Consider the following 23318-nt stretch of genomic DNA (forward strand, 5'->3'; position numbering starts at 1 on the left):
ATGAGTATTGTCCTTGTGAATGTAGGTCACTTGGCAAAGCATTTTCACCGTCGCAGTGAGAGGATCAGATGATGTTTAATATGCAGTTCTCCCGGCTCAATTGGCTCCAGTACCGCATATGGCCCTTTTGCTAATGCATGTAGCAAGGCATAGCCTGCAAACATTGTGTTTGACCACAACTCCCTGGTTCATTAGTCTCACTAATAATAACTCTAATTATAAGATACAAGACTAAGACTTCATCCGCTAAGCCACAAAAGTGTGTCACTTCATCAAAATATGGTATTTATCTTCACCAGTTGAGCACAAGTTTTCTAAAGGCTTCTATTGCTTCATATACAGTAGGCGCAAATAATCTAAACATTGTTAGTAAAAACACATTGTGAAGGATTCTTGAGACACATTTTACCCTTATTTAAAACCAGTACCCAACCTTTTTAGTTTTTGGATAAATGAGTGTATTTGTATTTCCCCCCCAGAGATTATTTTGTAAAAGCAGGACTTTTTTGACAAAATGAGACCACTGCACGCTGTCTGCAGCCAATAATAAAGTATTTTTTTCTTGTCAACCAGGAAGTAAGAGTAGAAAGAAGCGCTCGGATTGGCTGCGCTTGGGTGGTCCCCCAACTTCACCTCCCTGTCTGAAAAAGGCTAAGCACTCGACTGAAAATGAATGCACTTGAATACAAAGGGTTTAGGAGAGCTAGGGATGAGTTGGACAGACTTACAGACCTACTTCCTCGTCTCAGTTAGAAAATTAAGTACCCCAACTGTAAGAAAATAATTGAAGTAGGCAATGATGCTCAAAAAGAGAAAGCTGAAAATTAACAAAAATCATTTAACCTATTTTAGAAATTGATCTCCAATTTTAAGGGTCTTCGGGCCAAAGTAAAAGAAGTCTGATTGTGTTAAACATTTCAGTAGATGTAGATGTACAATTTGCAATTTGTATTCAAACACAAAACATCTTCTGTAATAACGTTTATCACAAGCACAAGGAAGATACTTTTGATACATATTCAACATTTATCTGACGTTCGAACTAAAAGCTTTTTCTTCTAAATTGAGATAAAGAAAGAAAACATTACATGTTCTCAAATGTCACAGTGACCTTACAAACAAATGCAAGTTTGAAATTAATTAAGAGTAAGTAAAAGTAAATTCTTAACAAGGACAAGCTATGTGCTGATAAATAGTTTTTTCAGTATAAGAAAAAGTTGTATTTCTTGAATAAATAAAAACTTTGTCCCCTTCTTAGTCCTATCAGCTGAATGTTAGATTGACATGGCAGAGTATTGCTTTATGCAGATGGAACACGTCCGGCTTGAAAGGTTCCATCTCCTCCCAAATCCCTCCCAACACTTGTAATGAAATGAAAAACTACCCGCTGGCATTCGTCTCTTTATTTCTCCACGTCCTCCTTTCACATAAATTCAGATTACTCACTTGGATGTTCTTCTTCTATCTAAGGATGAATGGGAGAATGTGACTAAAAAAAGACCGATACAAACCCTTTGCCAACCTCCAGACTGTATTTTTTTCAAGAGAGATAAGAGATAATATTCAAGAGATACAGTACAGTGCAAGAAGAATGAGCAAAACAATGTACCTTAATGTGGGGAAGCTGGATTATGTGGTCAAAAGTAGGAGACAGACTCACAAATAAAATTCCCTTTTAAACCAGATTTATTGCAATCTACAGAGAGCCATCAGCCTCTCCTCAGCTTTTCCATATGATCTCTTCCTCTTCACCACCACCAGTGAACACATATCAAATTGACTGTGCTTTGAGTCTCAGAAAACACTTTCTACAGGATCTCCTATACCACTAAGTCCATAAATCATTACCAGACTACTTTAGTATATTCCTGCCATCAAAATCCTGTTTGTAATCCTGTTGAGGGAACACCTGACTCATTACGTTTACATGTACAGAAAACTCCTTCTGCACTAAATAATCCAATTCAAATCATCTTTGTCCAAAAGCCTGTCAGACCTCATGTTCAAATCTACAGCCCAGCTCACACGTGGGGGCAGAGAGATGTTCAGGTATGTCAAGTAATTTAACATTAGCACTAAAACTAGTTAGAATTGCTAATAAAGTGCACATAATAACCACACTTTAGGCAAACATAGGTAAGCAACAATAGGTAAGTGACAACGTATTTACAATGATCATTTGATTTTCAGGAGGAAAGGCATTTTTCAAAAGTTATTGTTTCTTTTATGTATTTAATGTGTGAATGTAAGCAAGACTTACAAGGACAGCAAGTCTTGATTACTATCACTATGTTTTTACTACTACTACGTTTTGCATGCATACACTTGATTTAAAATTGTGTGGCCAGCCATGGGTATTTAACAAGCAAAAAAAAATACTTAAGCCATAAATTCAAAGGCAGATGTAAAAAAAAAAAAAAAAATTAACCAACAAACACATGGCCTGGGGAAAAATGTAGTCATTCAAGGTCCATGGCATTCTGTCACCTGATAGCTTATGGGGGTTTGACAGGGCAGTGTTTACTCCGAATTAGGATAGTTTTCCATAGGTTTAAAAACATGATTATTTGACAAACTGAGTTTGACTTTGCTTTACCAACAAGTCCCATTTTATTGTGCCTTTTTTCAGACTTTCCTACTCAAACCATTTACACAATAAAATGTTTATTTAATTTAATGTTTAAACCTTAACACAAAGAGGGAGAGATGGAAGAGAAGGAATCATAGACCACAGCCACTACAATGAATCATCCATCTAATTTATCCATTGGCCTATTCAATTGTGAAATCTTCCATTTTATTGCTTAGTGATTAAAATACACATACCCACAGGGTCAATGTTATATAGATGTGGCAAAAATCTGTTAAGTCAACCCCTCCTACTACCTGTCTTCACCTGGCTCATGTACCTGAGACAACAGCAGCACTGCAGTGACCCTCTGTGGACAAATAGAAAAATATTGACAACTTTACATTAAGCTAGAAATTAAAGTATGATATTTTGCATTGCATAGCCAATCATAGATGTTGCAGTACTATACAAGTCACCAATGCTCCTCTCAACTCTTACCTGGCAATTCTTCTGCCTCTTGCTCTGCTGCTGGACTCTGCACACCTTATCTTACCATTTATTCAGTTTGGAAGTCTACAAACTGTCTCTGGCACTACAGCATACAATGATTCATACAAAAGTACAGACACGCACACACTGAGTTTCTCTATTTTTCTGATATACAGATACTGTCAGTGAGGAGAAATCAGGCAAGACAACAAACAAGTATTGACTATGACGTATGTGTAAATTACATAAATTGACTACTTTATTATTAAAGATGCCTTTGTTGACCTAAAATACTCAAGATTAAAGGAATAATTTTGCTTAAAATATCCTGGGGGAGGACCCCCTGCGGTTTTATCCAGTTTTCCTGGCGTGCATGCAAACATAGTGACTGATGGAAAGCCATGTGCTAGCATGTTTGAAGGTCAATAACTATACAAATAATGCATAATATGTGTTCAATAAGAAAAACCTTGAAACTGTATTAATTAAGTATACAGCTCATTGCACATTTGTCATGGTTTTAGTGACTAAACTTATCCAACTATTAAACCACCGGATCACTGCTTGACTGGCAAATATAGTTTTAAATATGCAACACTGTACTTTTAACGGTGCAGCAGTTTATATGTGTTATCTAAAAAAAAAAAGATATTACAGCATTGTCAGCTGAAGGCACAAAAGTAGAACAGGGTGACCAGTTTCCTCCCAGCAGCATCTGTGTCACTCTGACATGGAACTAACGTGACCATAAAGTCAGATAATCACCTCCACGTGGGATACCAAGTTAGGGAAGACTTAGGTGAGTACAAAAGGGGGGTAAAAAGAAGCATTTCACACTGGCCATTGAAACAAAACAACGCTTAATGTTTCTCTCGCAATGGAAGCCCACGGTCTACATTTTAAACAGAGAATTGAGAGCTAATGGGGTCAAATGTAATGTGCATGAGCTGAGCGATTGCAGAGATCAGATTTACTCTATATGTGGGATTACACATTGCGAAGTATCAGACAGAGACAAATAGTGTTGGATTTGAGTAATCTGGTTATCAAAAGTGCTCTTTTCTGTGGAGCCCACTCAGCCATGGTGGAACATGCAAACTCCACACAGAAAGGCCCGGTGTGTTACGGGAGTTGAAGACCTTCTTAGTGTGAGGTGAGAGCGCAAGCCACTCTGCCACCATGCTGCCATATTTGGATGATATTTTTACAATGCGCCAGGAATGTGCTAACATTTGGCACCATTATACCAAAGCACATTCCTTGTTTGTAAATCTGATTAACTACAAAAGGGCAGAAATATCACTTTTTGATGTAATTTTCATTTCAATTTTAATTTTAATTTTAATATTAGACGATATACGTGATACTCCAATTTTACATATCTTCAAAACAACAATTGCAATATTATCACATTTTAAATATACCGGTATGTCTCACCTACATTCCAGACAAATCAATTGCATGATCTCCATGGAAAAAAGCAGAAGACTCCATCAGAAAATGTAGATGTAACTAATAGTGCTACCAAAACCACAATAAGCAGCTCTATAAAATGTACACATAATGCATTCTACATAATTTGGCCAATCAAGCCAAATCATATTATCAAAGCCCTAGGATAAAAAAACAAAAAGACAACACAAACATAACTCTATAGATGTCTTTAGCCATATGCCACTTCCTGTGCCTCCAGAATGGCCCCGCACCAACAAAAACTATTTGTATTGATTTTTATCCAAAGACAAAAGGACCTGTGGTTTGGTCCTTAAACAGAGAAGATGGTAAAAGTTGATAAAAGACTTGGTCCAAAGCAAATCATATAGACAGTATGTGGTACCAGATCAGATGCATGCTTTTTCATATCAAACACCTGTTAATGCTCACATTTTATGATAAATGAACTGGAAACCAAAATAAAATATAAATCCACAGTATGATTCGTGTTTTCATACATAGATTACTCCTCAAAATAAAATAACAAAGTAAATGTTATAGGTAGAAATAATAGAATATAAATAGAAAACTAAAACTGCTGTATTTGTTGTGTTGGATTTCAACTGCACGTCTGTGGGTTCATTTATCGCAAGCCGCAGTTATTGATAACACACATGAATAACAGAATACATTTGGATCCCTTAATCAACCATGTGGAGCCTGGTCAAAATATTTAGTGTAATGAAAGGAACTAAATGGAAAAATGACTTTGCATTTCTAAATTACAGCCACATTATTTCCTATAATAGGAAAAAAATTATAGGAATCCAATTAAAAAAAATCAAAAAAATCTGTTACAATGAGCGGCTGCTACCATTGAATGAAACTGAACGTTTTCAGCCCAAAGTGGGTGAGGGGCAAAAGTGCCCATGCTGTATGTTGAAGACATCCATGAAACAAAAGAATTTTGGGTTGTAGTGGTATTCCGATGCCATATTTTTGGATCTTCTGATCCAATACCTATAATTGGCCTCAGAGAAACTGATACAGAGCACCAGTCTGATTCCAAACTTGGATAAAAGCAACAGTAAGTTTCCACTGTGAATTTCACCAACATTCTGCTTTCTGCACAGGTTAGTTCATTGCAATGTTGTAATGACCCAATTCATTTGAAGATTTGACCACTAATGAAAATAATGATAATGATATCATGATAATGAATGATAAAACTGAGATAGGAAATGCTTCCTGCCCATCACCCAAACTCTATAGTACAATCAATCCATTATGTTTGAGCCAACTACAAATACTATAAAGATGTAGAATAATATTGCATTATTATTTTTTAGATAAACAAAACCCTCTCAAACATAAATGCACAACATAAACATAAGGCACCTTAAACAATATACTTTGTATGCAAAATATTTTCATAATTACAACAAGACCTGCAACCACAACATATGGTGCCAACGTGATAATTTAGTTCGGCTTCTACGTCCAAAACTCAAGCAAGAAGCCCAACGCTCCATGTGCTTGTTATGAGCCTAACTGAGGTTAAAGGTCCCATAACATGCAAAATCGACCTTTCAGAGCTTTTAACCTTCTTACATTGCTATTTGTGTGTGTGCTAAGTGAAGTTGACTTGTTTAAATCATATTGTACAATATTGTACATGGCCCACCTCTGGGCTAACTACAAAAAAGGTACCTTATCTTCCTCATAACTAAATCTGAAAATGTAATCCTATTGTCACGTAGTGCCACGTAGCGCAATACAATACCAGTCCAAGATGTGGAAACACTAAGTGCAAACTTAGTAGAAAGAGATTTAGTTGTAGTCATCTGAACACCGTTTTTTGAGAAAAACAAAACATTTCGACTCTCATCCAAGAGTCATTCTCAATCTGCGGATCAAGTCTGGGAACTCAGATGTTTATCCTACTCTGAGTAGGCCCTGCCCACCGGTGGGACCTCCTGGGAGAGAGCGGTGAGAGTACAGTACAAACGTTTATACAGTACTTTTATTTGTTAAACAAATGCTTGGGCCTGTAAAAAGGTTTTGTTCCTTGCTTTCAATGTTTTATGGAGTATTTCATTGTATAATAACTGTAAAAAAATACTTCGCGGATTTCGACTCCCGCGGGTTCTTCTTGGAACGTAACCCCCGCGATAAACGAGGGTTCACTGTAGTCTCAATAGCCCTGCAATGGGCTATCAAAATCCTATTGTGAACTGACTTCCACTCCCTCCTCACCAAGTACCTGATAAGCCTCCGAATGCCCAGGGCAACTCCCGCTTCATGGCTTCAACACACGATTATGCACAACCAAAAGGTTGAATCTTAAACCTCCTTAAACCTCTGGTTAGTTTTATTCAGGGACCAGAATGGGTGACATCGAAGGAAAACTTAAGCTTTTAAAAAAGAGTAAACAGAGGTTCCAATCAGAGGTGCTAAAATTACAAGTATTTGTGTGAATAGGCAAAATCAATGTCAGAGATCATCATATTTTCTGGTCCCCTGCCCAATGGGATAAATGCTGAACTGTACAGCCGCTTTTAACATCTAGTTGGTGCCCTCAAAACAATGTAGTATTTGTTGACAACTTTGTTTTGAGGAAAGCCTGGGCTCATACACCTGGGTTTATAGGCAGGGATGGCATCCATCCCACTTTGGAGGGTACATCCCTTTTAGTTTGAGAATTTGACCCATACTCATCTAAAAGGGACCAGACAGAGATGAGTCCTGGGGACCTAACTGTATTGTAAGATGCTCCTCTGTTACTGTCACTGAGCTCTCACACGCACAGTCACAAATTAAGTTGTCAGATTCAAGGCAAAGACAGACTGTGTGTGTACTTAGCGCAAATAATGCCAAAAAGTCAGGCCAAAGTTTAGGCCAAATTACTGATACAAATAAACAAATAAATATGTAAAAGGTGGACTGCCCAATATTAGGTCAATTTCCTTCAAATTGCTCTTTTTATAGAAGATAATATGTTATAATATGTTATAACAGGCTAGGAACTTGCTTTGGTGATTCGGTGTAACATACAACAATGAACAATGAACAATTTACTGCATGTCATTTGATTCTGCTGACAATAGCTTTAGCCCCAGTGTAAGTGATCAATTTGTTGACATGACCATGAATTCTCTGAAATCTGGTCATGATGCTGCAGCTCAGTTTAATCAGAAGGTCATTAGTTCAAAACAAGCCTCCCTCCTCCACAAAAAGTCACATAGTAGACCTTTAAACCTGTAAAGACTACTTCTCTCCAAGATTCAAATGGGGCCACTGTTTATTATAAGACCACTTGTGGCATAGTTGTTTTTCACATGCCGCTGTGTCCAATCCTGTGTCATAGGTTCTCAGTGCACTCTGAGGCACACAGGGCAGTGATTGGCATCCATTCCATCACCATGCACATGGACATAGAGTTTGTGTCTTTTCTTCTTATCCTGCTACACAGGGTGCAGGGACAATGTGCAGCCATCTCTATATCTTATTTGACGCCAGTGTCCAAAAGCTTGTCCAATGTTGTCTCTCGTCTGGGATCTAGTGGGGACTCTTCTACGATTTCTCTTTCAAGCCTCCTCCAACATCGTCTTTGACTTCTTGTATCCTTCGGGCATGACAAACTGGATAAAATACTAACACTAAAAACAGCTTCATGTGTATACCTGTGCCTCAGGTAAAAGACTCTTTAAATTTAGTCAAGCTCACTTTTGGTTGAATGTTGAAAAAAGCTTCAGGTTAAAAGATTCCAGCTCGTTCACGTTCAGCCATTGCAATAAGTGTGCCGAAGTAATTATCCCCAGCAGGTAAAGAAGGAAGTGATGGGAGTTTGCTTCAAGCAGTCTTTCATCCCGCCCCAAAGCTGAGCAATATGTAGGCCACAGACATGCTCAGGCATCCCACTGCGCCATGATCAGGTGTGGCGAGGAGTGAAGGTCAGAGGAGCCTGCAGAGCCAGCGCCTCGAATGATTCCATCAGGAGTTCCGGAGGTTGTCAGCGGGATGTTGTAACGTCCCACAATCAGGTCATTGTGCCATGACGTTTGGTGGCACTGTAACCTTATGGCCCTGCTGAGGCTGGAAATGAAAACTCAGACTCTTGAAATTAATTTCCCCCAGTTCATTTTTGATACACTTACGCTCACACAGTCTGATCTGTTGGCGAACACGCACTCAGCGGTGAAGCCTTGCTGAGTCTGTGTCTCCAAGAGGTACATGTCGTTCTGTGCTGATGCAAAGTAGTCTTCCGTTTGTTCAAGAGGCAAGTTAATTTGTGTATTTCTTCTCGTTTGTAAAATGATGACATTCACAGATGACAATGCCTACTTTTCACCTCCTTGTGAGCTATTCAAAGCAGTACTGAACTAGTTCAGCAGAAAAACGGTGCAATGGTGAAGTGTAGGCCTTCAAAGTTTAACACTGGAAGAATAAAAATAGCAATGGGAAACAAGTGAACATGAACAGTAGTCTGTAGTATTATACTATAATTTTAGTGGTTCTTATTTCTCTACTCTTACGTTCTGTAGAATTGAGATAACATGGAGTAGGTGTGGTCAGTTCAGGGGCTATTCCTCCTATTCGAAGAAGTCAGCAAGAGTCAAGAGATGAAGAATGAAAGCACAAAATAATGTTATCATAAGTGAAAAAAAAGCCGATAATTACTACTACGTATGGAGAGATCCCCCAATGTCTCTCAAAGCACAATTGGCTACACAAAATATTCTTCAGTAATCATAATTTGCAAGTAAAAACATCTAGCTCTATATATAACCAACTAATAGAAATACCAAATGATTTCCAGAGGTTGTTTCCAAAGATGATTAGCACACATACTGTCCCTGAGCAGAAGCGTTGGGTCACACCGTCCTGTACAGCACTGGAGTTTTGACTTGACTACAGCAGCATTGGTGGATTGTTTGGGTCAGACCAACCGTCTCTTGTTACTGAGCTGACAGGGGAACATGCACCTCCAATGGCCTACTACACATTATTTTTTGGGGGCCCGTAAAATTGATTCCACGGGACAGTATATTGTATAATGGAAATTAAATTGGGAAATTATATGCAGTCGAGAGCCAGATTCGAACATGCAACAGGCATATGTGCCATCCACTCGACCACAAGCGGCACTGCAACACTTACTTAAATTTAGTTGTATCATCTGGACTTCCGTTTTAAGAAAAACAAAACGTTTAGACTCTCATCCAAGAGTCATTCTCAATCTGCGAATCGAGTCTGGGAACTCAGGTTTTATATCCTACTCTGTGTAAACCCTGCCCACCGGGCGGGACACTCCTGAACAAATGAGGGATTACACACTTAAACTTAGACATACTCTTTGAACACTATTCTTGGGAAAGACCAGTTCAGGAGATGAACGTAGGTGGAAACCCAATTTAGCAGGTCACTACCCATAGTTCTGGAAATGAATTAACAATGAATGAAAAAAATCCAAGGAAAACAGAATGTCTTGGCGTGTTTTATCTGATGAAAAATATCTTTGCAGCAAAGAGAGGGAAGAGCTAAGTCTTATTCTGTGCCGACTACAGTTTTTATCCATAGTTATTCAGATCACATGGGAAGGGTTGGGCAAGGAGGAGAGACAATGAAACCAGTTTGTACCAGGCGCCAAGTGAAACGCTGTTATGATAGCGTTATAAGGTCTTTTTAGAAGTTTCTCACAACGCTTTATCAATTCATTATTTCATTTCCAATTACACCATTCACTTGCATGATATGATTTCTAGTAACCGCCACCACTCCGTTACCCACAGGCCCTGAGTTTCGCTGCAAAGCCCCTGGCCCTTCGCATTTTCACCTCTTTTCTCTTCTTCCTTGTGAACTAAGAAGCTCCAGGTAAACCCTCAGGCTGCAAAAAAGGACTGCTAAACTTATTTTTTATGTTGTTGGTAAATTTATAATGCACATCTTTTGCAAGAGCAAGTTTGGCGCATTTCTGTGTGCCTGCTGCATTGTCGTCAGTCTGGACTTCCAGTCATTCATGAATGTACATCTACGGAGATTATATATAATGCATGTTTTGACTGGGTTTCCCCACATATTTAATTTGGTCTATCTAGCTAACCTAAACTCAAATCAAAATGTTAATGGTGGTTCAATTTACCTGAAAGTTAAGCCTTTCAGCTAAATTGACCCACCATCAGACTTGATTTAAGCAAACATCTTGATGGTTCTAATTGCCTCAAATACATTCATTATGAATATAGGAATGTGTTAATATAATATGCATGGTCAATTGCAATGCAATACTTTATAGCCAGAGTGCAGCAACATGATCATAGTCATATACAGCAGTTTTGTGTCATATCTTTAAGATTCTGCTTCTTTCATAATTATTATGGCCATAATCATTATTTAAAACCGTGTCCACACAGTAAGAGCAGAACATGAAGTGTACAAAGAATGCATCTTCTACTGCCTGTTCCATCAGGAGTCATAGCACATGGGGCTTTTCCCAGTGTCTTTGGGCCTTAGGCAGCACCTTACACAATGTTCCTGACACTTTCAGGGCTGCACACGTCTAAAAGCTGGAGCAAAACAGCGCTGAGCTCTTGCAATGTGCTGTGGAGGACACAATGGCTCAACAGAAGGATCTCCTGTGTCCCATTCGAGAATGTGTAAATACTGCACTTGTAGGTGCTCATTTCACATTTTACGTTTGTGGCCCACCATAAACAACTCTAATTTTCCCAAAAATCTCTTTGAGTAACTTTCAGCTGAAGTGTGGCTCAGTTTACCTGATCATGTGCCTCATTTTACCTGATCACTGCTCTTCTCCATAATGTTAGCCAGCTGACTTTTCAAATGCTCTAGAACAAAAATATTACCATTTCATTTTCTCAATTAAGTCTCAAAATATAGCGAACTGTCCTTAGTGCTTATAATAACATCATTTAATGCCAAAGATTTCTTTAAATTAATGTCTCTGGTAAATTACCAAAAATTAGCTCAATTTGACTTCACCTCATACGGACCTACATTAATTTTGCTTGGCACATGCATAACGGACAATTTCTTGTCCCAAATCTGAGTCTTATTTCCTCGTGGCGTGGACTGCCGATTAGTCCTGCCACGTATCAATCATAGCACGCACCTACTGCTCACCTGCCGCCGCATGCGGCTCGTCCCCAGGAGAGCAGCATGTTTCCCTGTGTCTAAGCGCATGGATCTATCATAATATAGTTCCCTCAGTGTACGGGACAAAATTAAGACAGAGAAAGACAGTTCGAGCTGGCTCAGAAGAGATGCGATGCGATCCGTCACGCTAATGAATAAACGCACGTCTAGCCGCGATGCTTTTCTCTGCATCCGCACGAGGTGAGTGCGCATGCACTTTCTCAAATCGGTGAAAAATCGTCCATTACGCCTTTAAGGTATGTTAATGTTGCTTTATTTTGTCATATTATTATCATGAATTCTATAGGTTTATCTGGGGATTTCATGTTTTGAACAACACAGGGAAATGGAAGGACTGTTGCTGCTTCTTTAACATTAGACGGCCTGTGACACAATTTCAATTTCAGTGATTATAAACAGTGAAATCAACGATTTTTTGGAAAGTTAGCAGAGGAGTCAGACAGTCCGCTCACTGTGTATTGGACTGATAACAACAACACGTGTGCAGCGTAGAAAAACAAGAGTCGCTGCACAGAACAGTCATCACAGCAGCGGCTCAGACATGGGCAATCTCCTCTCACTGCAATCAGGTAAGCACGTAGGCATGTTAGTTACATTAGGTTCATCGATAACCGTGATTATTTAGGTCACAATATAATCGTAAGAACAAAAAATATATAATTTACCTTGTCTTTTTTTGTCATTTTTAACTATATTTTGTTTGTCAGAAAGTTAAATTGTGTAGTCTTTCACAAACTTGAGGAAAAGTAACATAAAACAATGGAAATTAAACAAAATTAAAAGTGGCACTGTGGTGTTGCCCGGTTGTCAAGTGGTATGGCACAGCACACGTTTGCAAGGCTAAGTGCATCCGGCCGCAGTGTCGTGAGTTTGATTTCTGACTCCGACATTTACTGCATGTCCTCCCTTCTCTTTCATCCCCCATTTCACACTTTCCTGTCAATAAACCTCTGGGAACAAAAACTTTAAATCAAAATAATCAAAATTGTCTGTCCGTCTGTGAGAGTCGGATCTCTCCTTCACTGGAACTCCTCCAGGTTTCTACGCTTTTTTCCCAAAGAGGTTTTTTTTGTAGTTTTTCCTGGCCGAGAAGGAGAGTCTAAAGGACAGAGGACCCTGGGACATTGTCCCTCGCCACCACAGACATTGTCTGACTCCCTCGCCACCACAGACATTGTCTGACTCCATCGCCACCACAGACATTGTTGATTAAGTTCTCCCTGTGGCCCTCAGAGGCAACTGTTGTTGTGATTTTGGGCCTTACAAAAATAAATTGATTTGATTTGATTTGAAAATAAACAGGTTGCCTCATGTTTGCACTCAACGTTGTGGCGAAAACTTTCAGATGACTTGTTAGATTTAACGCGAGAAGCCTGTAGTCCCATTTCCTCCAAAGCATAAAAGTATCCTGTACATCTTTCCTACTCTCTGCACACGCTGTGTGTGTGTTGTGTGGTGTGGTGTGTGTGTGTGTTTTCACTTTTTAACCTTTGTACTATCTTCAAAGATAGTGAGTGCACTTTGGCATTTTTGGCTAGCCCGAGGGTTAAGACATTAAAAATCAGGAAGTCAAAAGTTAAACCAGTGGTTTATTTAGCACGTCGTAGGCGATTGGTGAAATTTTGAAATCTTAAAAAACACAAAAGGACTAAAAGAGGAATATAAATTGAAACAAAATCAGTTACTTACTGAGTAACATTGTATTGTATTTGCTTTAAACCACAATAACAACAAAAAATGGGTAAAGATAAAATGTAAAAAAACAACTCGTTGGAAGTACACCATACAATTGATGTAATCAACATTCAATTCAATTCAATTTATTTTTGTAACGGCCAAAATCACAACAACGGTTGCCTCTGAGGGCCACCGTTGTTGTGATAAAGCTAAATGGACTACTGTGTCTCAATAACTTTTTTTGATCTACACAATCATATTTTCGTGAAGCTTGGACTACAATCCAAAATACAGATGACGTCAATATACATGTTAACAAGCAGTATATTGTGAAAAGTTCGACTTAGTTCAACATTTGAACAGGATATATAACAGCCTCATATGAAAAAGAGGCTGATGAGGTCTGCCCTGATTGGAGAGACAAATGGACTCATGGAGTTGAGAAACACAGCATTCAGGTGTTCTCACTTCTCCTGCATGACACTGATTGACCATTGTGCATCCAGGTCACAGACTAAACATAGCTACCATTTCAGTTGCTTCTAAAAAGGTTCAATGAAATCAACAGCGCTTATTCTTCTTATTTAGGGAGTTTCCAGGGCCATTATCTGTGGCCCTTTTTCCAGTTGTGTGATGTTGCTGATGTCGACAGCAAAGGAGAAACTTTGGAATCTTTGGAGCATACTTTTGGCGTTAGGGAAGAGAGCCACCATCACAAACAATGGATGACACAAACTGAACCAATGGACTGGACCGATATAATAAATGGACATTTGAAAAATAGAGAAAAAATATTCTTGCAAAATATTCAAGACTACAAATTTAGGACCTTCTGACATGTTCTCTGTATGGATCTGTATGGTAATTATATATAAAAGTAAACAAAATAATAATTTAAAAAATGCAACATTAGGGAGTGTCCTTACTTTTGAGCCATTTTGCCACCACTAAATGCTTATATATGGTAATCAAAGGTTTCAGCATTTGGTGGAAAAGACTAAATTACTGGTAATTTTTGGTAACATGATTCATTGCACGCTTACCACATTCCAGAAGAGAGGATTGAAGATGATAGCAGTGACAGCCACACAAAAAGTTGGCTCAGTGAAGTCAATTAGTGTGAGAATCCCTTGCACCGGTGCCAGGTCCATCTGAAAGAGACGCAAAATTCACACAGTACAACGGGGGCCCAAAGAAACATCTCATACAGGTTAAAAACAGTTTGATATTTGTCTCTTCTCTGATTGACATTTTCAAGTGGCATGAAAACACAAACTGTATCACTTGTGTAATAGGTACTTGTGAGAATATAAAAGTCTGTGGTTTCACAGTTTAGGCCCAATGACGAAGAAGACAAACAATGTGCGTTTATAAAGCAATGACTTCAGTTTCAACCAAAGTCTATATTTTAATACAAGGCAACAAGGTCATTATTTATTTGTCTGCAATGCATTTATCTTGCTTTTGGGGAACTACAAGTTGTTGGAAATATAAATATTAAGCATTTCAGGCCAAAAATATTAAAGGTGGACAGCAACTGGTGTTCCACAGTTTGGCATTCAAATTATCTATCATGCATTTGTTTAATTACAGGTGCTTTTATAAAAATAACTACACCCTGTGACATCACCTACTTGTCTCTATGTAGACAGTTAAATGCCATACAGTATGGTCTTCTCTGACTAGAACCAGGAAGTACTCTCACACACTTGCTCCCTGTGGCTCAGAGAATAGACTTAAAAGCAGATCTGCTTGTGTACAAGGCTCTGCATGGCCTAGCACCAAACTACATCTCAGACATGTTAGTGCCATATGAACCATCTCGGACTCTAAGGACTTCAGGGACAGGCCTCCTGCTGGTGCCCAGAGTCAGGACTAAAATGGAGAATCATGGTTTCAGTTTTATGCAGCTAAAATCTGGAGCAGTCCTCCTGAAGATGAGAAACAGGCCTCTACTCTGAAAACTGTTCTGTTTATCTATGCATTTGACAGCAAGTATAGCGCACAATGTGCTGTAGTCTCGGTTTGTCTCGCCGTTTGTCCCTGGCTGATTCATTTCAATCTTTCAACAAAAAACTTTACTCTAAAAAAAGATGAAGCAAACTCTTTTTTGGATACTCTCATGAAGTGAGAGCAAAATAAAAGATTTTGACCTGAAATAACTAGAACTAGAATTTTATGGCTGTAGTACAGAATCGTGGAGCTGTCATTGGTGCTTAAATAAAATCACAGTTTCCCCTTTTTTAAATTATATTGTGTTTATTATTAATACTTCATCATCACATTATTTCTGGTTAGTATCCAAATAAAACATTAAACCGTCAATTGTTTTAAATAATAATACAATTATAATTATACAAAAAAAGTGTTATTTAAGCACCATTGACAGCTCTACACTTTCGTACAGATTAATTAATTAGAAACTTAGACGTGTTGAGCTGGTCACAAGGCTGTTTTACTCTCTCTGGTTATAGTTCTCTATTAAGTCAATAATTGTGGCAAAAAAAAAAAACTAAAACAAATATTAAATCACAGCGTTGCTTCTCCTGAATCATAAAACTGAAATGTGACATCAAGCGTGCACGTGCTGTGCTTTTACTCTGATACTCAACTTCCGGTCTCAGTTAGCATGCCGCCGCCGTTAGCTCCAGCTCGTTCAAACCGTGGAAGCTTCGATTCAAGGCGCTGTCACGGGATTTAGGACTAAAGCGTTTACCTGGGTGTAGTCGACGTTGTTGAGCCCTCCGCAGCACTCGAGCACAGACGGGTTTTGTTTCTCTCCTCTCCGTTCGCCGTCGTCGCACATAAACCTCCGAAAATAACGTAATCTCCAGATAAAGAGACGCACTTGCAGCAGACGTTGACCCCGTTTATCGCGTAGTGTCAGAAGCACGCGGTTTTTGGTTAAAAGCCGAAAGTCCAGTCCCAGTGCTTTGTGGGAAATGCTGTCATTCAACGTTACATTAGTTCTACGTCTATGCACGCATATTGTCAATAACAAACTTCTTGATCTTATCTTATTTGAAGGCTTGTTTTACCAGGCTTCTTCTTTGTCCAAACCTGTCCTTGTGGGTTCACCTATATTGTAAAGCGCCATCTATTGACACTATGCGTTTAAAGCCCAGTTCACACCAAAGTTTTCACCTTTTAATATTTTTAGATGAGCGAGCACTGGAAATGTATTTAGTTACTCACATAGGTGGGTAGATAAGCCAAATTGTATACTCAAGTGAGTAACATTAAAACAGAGTAGAAATAAAAAGTAATGAAAACCTTCATTTCTATTCATTCAGTTTAACAATTTTGCTCTCATGAATTACACATTATTTTTCATTGATCGATCTTGTAATGATAATGGGAAAGAGTGACCACTGCAGTGTTGCAAGTTTGAATCCCTATTCCTACAATTTACGGTATGTCCTCCCTTCTCTCTCTCTCTTCAGCTGTCCTGTCTAATAAAGCCTATGAACCAAAAAATCCTTAAAATAATTCAAATAAGCAGTACACTAGGTAAAAGCCTCCTACTGGATAATTACTGCATGGGTGAGGATTTTCCATCTGCAACACGGTATTTAAACCCAACTGATGCAGCGAGTATTAAAGTCAATGGTCATAACAGACGCACTGACTCTGGAAAGAGGGTTGAAGCAGTTCCTCCCTTTTGTTTGCTTTGTACTTGGAATCATTACAAAACATTTCATGGTATTACAATGGGACAGAACATAAAATTGCCTGCTATGGAAATTATGTCGTGATATATTTAACCAAGCCAGAAATGTTCATACCTAATGTAATGCTTTATGATATTTGTCCAGTGTCTGGATACAAACTGAATGTACAAAAAACTGAAATTCTCTCTTACTGGCGACCTCCTTTGACCTTTAGAACAACCTACCCATTTAAATGGCTAACGGAAACCCATAAATATTTAGGTGTAGTCCTTATAAAGAATTAACCATCTTGAACAAAAAACAGAGACCTTTTTTTCCGCTATAAAGAATTACTTTGAAAAATTGACTCTTATCCCACACTTGAGTCTAAATCAAAGGATTTAAACTATAAAATTGAAAGTTTTGGCCATATTTCTTTCTTCAAAGAAAATCAAATTAAAAGCTTTGATATGTTGAAAGAATCATTTGGACTTGGAGAAAAAGGAGTTACCATAACCAAGAACTTAAAGAAATGACCAATATAACCCCCCTGTACATATCAAGGCTTACAAATCAGAACTTTCGAGCGGGAATACTATCTAAATTATATCAATGCATTTATAATCTGGACAGCCACTCTACTGAATTTATTAAAACTCTCATTTGTTTTTGACAAAGAGTGGGAAAATGTATGTACATCCAAGTGGAGAACCACAAAATCACATGTTTGGAGATGTTGTGAAATTCTTTCCACCAGGACCACCAAAATGTAAAAGTAATGTAAGTCTATGTCAAAGTGCCCATTTATCACAAGGAAATGCTAACTGCTAGAGAAAATGTGGCAGCCGTGAAGCTTACCATTACCACATGTTCTAGGACTTTCCTGTTGCTCAAACATTTTTGGACTGACATTACCAAGGCACTGCAGACCACCCCGCTCAATTTTAGAACAATGAAAATGGGCCTCAAAACTCCTGCCATGGATATAATGAATGGATACCTTTGGAACATACTTTTGGCTGCAGGAGCCATCACAAAATAATGTATGATGAGTTGGCATTGCCACTGTGTTCTGAGCGTTGAGCTGAGAACCAGGGCATCAGTCCATTCATCAGCATCGACTGTAGAGACTGAGCCCATGATCAGTGAACATTTGGATTTTGATGTAACTGGTTTTATATTGTTATTGTAAATTTACATTTTTAAAAATCTAATCTGTATTTTGTTTTTGTTCCCAGGTTTCTTTTCTATATGGTGTAGTGCTGGACGCTGATCTGGAGAGCTGTTTAATTTTTCTGCTCAATGAAAATAAAGATTTACTACATCAATGTCTATTTTCACTTTACTTTATGTGATTGTTAACATGACATTGTAATAGCTATTACACATTTAAATAAAACACATTTAGTTTATGCAGAGTAAATAAAATGTTCATTATATTGCAGTGTCCTGCTGTATGCTGCAGACTACAGGGTTCAAAGTCCTTCTGCACCTAAACACCAAGACAAATTCAATGGTTATTATATTCTAACCACTCGAGTATCAAACAATACAGTATATTATAGTAAATCTTTATGACCTGTCGGTCACTGTTAAATTTGATTTACTTTTATTTTATTTCACTTCTACATTTACTTTTATTTTATTTGACTTCTACATACATTTATGACGTACTCATCTATGACAGGAGAAACAGGATCTATTTTTCTATGTACACCTAATTAAAAAAATATTTACCATTGTTTATTGCCTTGTTAATTTCAGTCCAATATTTTTGAGCAACAGGACAGTCCAAAAACATGTGACAGAGGTTTGCCTTCTGGCTGTCACAGTTTATCCAACAGACCGTATTTCCTGGTGAATAATGGGCTCTTTGACACAGTGTTATGAAAAAACGTAACGCAAAAAAATCCCCCCAGATATGTGATTTTGTGGTCCTCCACTGGGATGTACCCACATTTTGCCACTCCTTGTCCATCAAGACTAGATTACCTTCTATTTTCTATTTGTTTTGAACATAGTGGTGTAGCTGTCCATATCAGCAATGTATTGATCCTTATCCTTAGGCCCGAGCGCCACAAGCTGGCGAGAGGCCTATTAATCTCGTAAGGCCGTGCAAAGCACGGCTGCGAAAGTGCGCACGTAGTGCGCACGAAATCGAGCGCGAAGCGCTCGCCCACTTCCAAACACTCACTAACGCACTCCTTCACTCATGCACGCCCCGTGCATACTAATTAGTAGTAGGAAAATGGAACATTACCGAAGCCCGTGCAAAAGTGCGCACTAAACGAGCACTTTACATTCGCGGTCGTCATCTCAATGAAGCGGTCGTCATCCCCATATAAAGCACTCATTTGCGCTAAGTACCTCACGAATACGTTCCCCATCTCTTGCATGTTCCGTGCATATAAGCATGTAATGCAAAAATTTAACATTATTTGAACATTGAACATTGTTGGACTCCGCCAGGGCTGCCCTTTGTCACCAGTTCTGCTCATAGTTTTTATGGACAGAATTTCTAGGCGCAGTCAGGGGTCGGAGGGTGTCCGGTTTGGGGACCACAGGATCTCATCTCTGCTGTTTGCAGACGATGTTGTCCTGATGGCTCCGTCAAACCCGGACCTGCAACATGCACTGGGACGGTTTGCAGCCGAGTGTGAAGCGGCTGGGATAAGAATCAGCACCTCCAAATCCGAGGCCATGGTTCTCGACCGGAAAAAGGTGGCTTGCCCTCTCCGGGTGGGTGGGGAGTCCTTGCCGGGTGGCTGGGCGCTCCCTTAGAGATAGGGTGAGGAGCTCAGTCACACGAGAGGAGCTCAGAGTAGAGCCGCTGCTCCTCCACGTCGAGAAGAGCCAGCTGATGTGGCTCCGGCATCTGTTCCGGATGCCTCCTGGGCACCTCCTTAGGGAGGTGTTTTGGGCATGTCCCACCGGGAAGAGGCCCCGTGGAAGACCCAGGACACGCTGGAGGGACTGTCTCTCAGCTCGCCTGGGAATGCCCCCCCCCCCTATAAATAAGATAAGATATTCCTTTATTGTCCCACATGGGGAAATTTCATTGGTGCAACGCAGGTAGATACAGAGGTAGATACAGAAGAACAGATCACTTATAGGAAGTCTGAAAAACACTCCACATCTCCTATAAATAAATAAAAACTCCCATAGACAAATAAATAAATACCATTGCATGTGATCACGACAGTAATTGCACATGAATATGTGTCACGACAGCACATACATTGCACATGAATTTCACAGTAATTGCACATGAATTGCACATGAATTCCAACAGCAATTGCACATATGACAGAATTGCAAATGGTTAGGTCAGTATTGCGAGTGTTCAGGACTAACAGTGTTTGTTATAAAGTCTGACAGCAGCAGAAGGAAAGACCTGCGAAACCTTTCCTTCACACAGCGAGGGTGGATCAATCTCTCACTGAAGCTGCTCTCCAGAGTGGACAGAGTGTCCTGCAGGGGGTGACACTCATGGTCCAGCATAGATGTGAATCTAGCCAGGACCCTCCTGTCCCCCACCTCCTGCACCGAGTCCAGAGCACAGCCCAGGACGGAGCTGGACTTCTTGATGACTCTGTCCAGCCTCTTCCTCTCCCTCTCTGTGATGCTGCTGCTCCAGCAGGCCACATCGTACAGGAGGGCTGATGCCACCACAGAGTCGTAGAAGGTCTTCAGGAGTGGCCCTGTCACTCCAAAAGACCTGAGTCTCCTCAGGAGGTAGAGCCGACTCTGGCTCTTCCTGTACAGTGCGTCTGTGTTATGAGTCCAGTCCAGTTTGTGGTTCAGATGAACACCAGGTACTTGTATGAGTCCACTCTCTCAATGTCCCGTCCCTGGATGTTCACTGGTAAGGGGGCAGTGGGGTGGCGTCTGCGGAAATCCACCACCATCTCCTTGGTCTTCCAAATGCCCTGTTTCTCCAAGCCAAATGATTCTTTCAACATATCAAAACTTTTCATGTAACACCATCTAGTGAAAAACTTGTATATCTTTTGTATACACTTTTTTATACCTTGAATCTCAGGCCAGTACTATTTGGTACAAAATCTTGGTCATTGGCCAACAGTGTTGGGCAGCGTTACTTTTAAAAGTAACTCATTGCATTATCTCATTACTGCCCTGGAAAACTAACGCGTTATGTTTCTGCGCTACTTTGTTATAAAAGTACCACGTTGGAGTATTCAACACAGCAAACAGAGCAATGCTATCAGTGGAGCTAATAAACATTTTGTGTCAGTGAGTTTGTTAAGTAACTGTTAATTTTATTTCTTGATGTTGAGCCATTGTAAAGAGTAGTGTAAAGAGTGTATTTTATTATTATTATCAAATCATCTATTTTAAATTTGCGTAGTACTTTTATAGATTTATAGAGCAAACAGAATCAAAAGCTTTCTCAGTGTTCAGACTTATTATTACAGTCTTGTTTTGTTGTTTTTGTATCAGAATCAGGCACAATGATGGACGATTTGAAGCAGACTGGCACATGGCATGACTCCAGGGAGGTATTAAAATGTCTCTGAAGACGGGGGTCTGTGAGAACGGGGGTCAGTTCTTCGGCGGCAGAGACACAGCTTTTTGGGGGTTGGATTTCTGATATATGGTTTGTTATGTGTAAAAATAGTCTTATGTTATTAGAGACTATTTTTTCACCTATCTTGCCTGTGTATGAATGTCTGGGTAGTGAATGAGGAATGCTATGTAACTTACTGGCGGACTCCATATAAAAGTCCTATTCAATTTGTTGTTTTGGAGTACAAACTGAGCTTGATTTATCACAGAATGTTTGAAATAAGAGGGTGACAGCTTTCTTTTGATTTTACAAGGCAATACAAAAAATAAAAATGTTGTATGAATTGTGATAACATCGAAGTTGTGGTCTGGTTCCAAGAAAATAGTGATATATATTTTTTTGCCATATTGCCAATGCGAATCCCTAGTATCTGTAACATGCACTTCTGGTTTCAAAATAACTGATACCTGAACCTATCATTAGATGTTACCGTATATACCAGGGACACATCTATCACAACATAGAAGTCTCTTTTGTGTTTTTAAACTGGTTTTAATCATCATTGGATTTCGGAACCAAAGTGCGGAGCTGTGATAAAAAGTGATTAACTAACAAGTGTGAATCACAATTAATCATACAAGGGTCACAAGGCGTTATTCTGAGAGAGCTAAAAAAACAAATCCAAAACGGGTGAATCTTAAACACCAAGAATATCTCCTGTGAAAAAAAAACAATAAGGAATTTCACAAGAAGATTGGGATATACGTGTCTGGAAAGCAAGTAGCATTTCTCTCAGACGACCGAGACCACATAATGCCAGAATTATCACCCCAAACTGTAAAAGGAAAAGTCATAAGAGGATGTTGGAGGGAGACTTGTCCAGCGTGCTCAGATGACGTGGCAGAGAGGGGGAGATAAGGGGGGTCAACAAGGCAGGAGAAGGGGAGAAAGCAGTTCAGAGGACGCTCTGAACGTGAATGAATTAGAGGAACTAAACCCAGCTGGTTTTAAATTTTGGTATTGAAAGCGCTGTAGAACAAATTTGGGGTTTTTGTTTGATTGACAACAATCAATTATAAATATTTTATTAAACTTGATAAAAGATGAAGATTAATTCAGATTTTTATAGATGGCCAATATTTTGGGGAATGTGATCACAGACAGGACACTTCCTGTCCCCGACATAGAAGACAAAAGTTGTGTATTTACGGTATCGTGTTTTTTGAGTGTACAGAACAAACCTATGTTTTGTTTTGTTTTGTTTTATTTTTGGACTTGACAAAATTATCTTTTTGGACTTATTGGTATGAAAGTACAGGACAAAAAGACAGAAGTGTTTTTAAATTAGAATCAAATGCAGGCACGGGCCTGGGAGTGATAATATGGGTAAATGAGTGACTACTGAAGTTTTTGGACATAGGAGTAGAACGGGCAGTAAGTAAAGTGATAGTAAGATAATATCAGTAACTTATTTATTTGTATTATCATGAGGAAACCTCATATTGCGATGTAGACGTAAGTGAGGGAATAAGTTAAATAGTGACGTGCGGATGTCCTCCTTGGAAAAACATGACTGTGTCATTAACTAAAGCAATTGATGCAGAAGTGGGGGGACATGGGAGGAAATGGGTCATAAAGATAGTCAGAGATAAGGGGCTATTGACTGGCAAAGACTCTGGAGGAGTGTAGAGCAGCGTAATGCAGGAGAAGAATACATTTTATGAGACCCGCAGATTACCTAAAGATAGTGAAAACTAAACAGGGGGATGGGTATTGAAACATTTAGAGTTTG

At 39.2% G+C, this 23318-nt stretch overlaps 1 protein-coding gene across 1 annotated transcript in view; it reads right to left on the reverse strand.

Annotated features, from left to right (window-relative positions):
• pemt (phosphatidylethanolamine N-methyltransferase) overlaps window positions 1–16398 on the reverse strand; it is a 54313-nt gene extending 37915 nt beyond the window's left edge. Inside the window, exons 1-2 of the mRNA XM_072456342.1 lie at window positions 16065–16398; window positions 14392–14499 (exon numbers count right to left, since the gene is read on the reverse strand). Coding sequence (XP_072312443.1) covers window positions 14392–14499; window positions 16065–16154 — 198 coding nt within the window. The 5' untranslated portion in view covers window positions 16155–16398. The remainder of the gene's footprint in view (window positions 1–14391; window positions 14500–16064) is intronic.
• Between the last annotated feature and the right edge of the window lie 6920 nt (window positions 16399–23318).

Source organism: Eucyclogobius newberryi, unplaced genomic scaffold, assembly GCF_026437365.1.
Source record: "Eucyclogobius newberryi isolate DKJ021-1_F unplaced genomic scaffold, fEucNew1.0.hap1 SCAF_20, whole genome shotgun sequence".
Classification (NCBI taxonomy): Eukaryota; Metazoa; Chordata; class Actinopteri; order Gobiiformes; family Gobiidae; genus Eucyclogobius; species Eucyclogobius newberryi.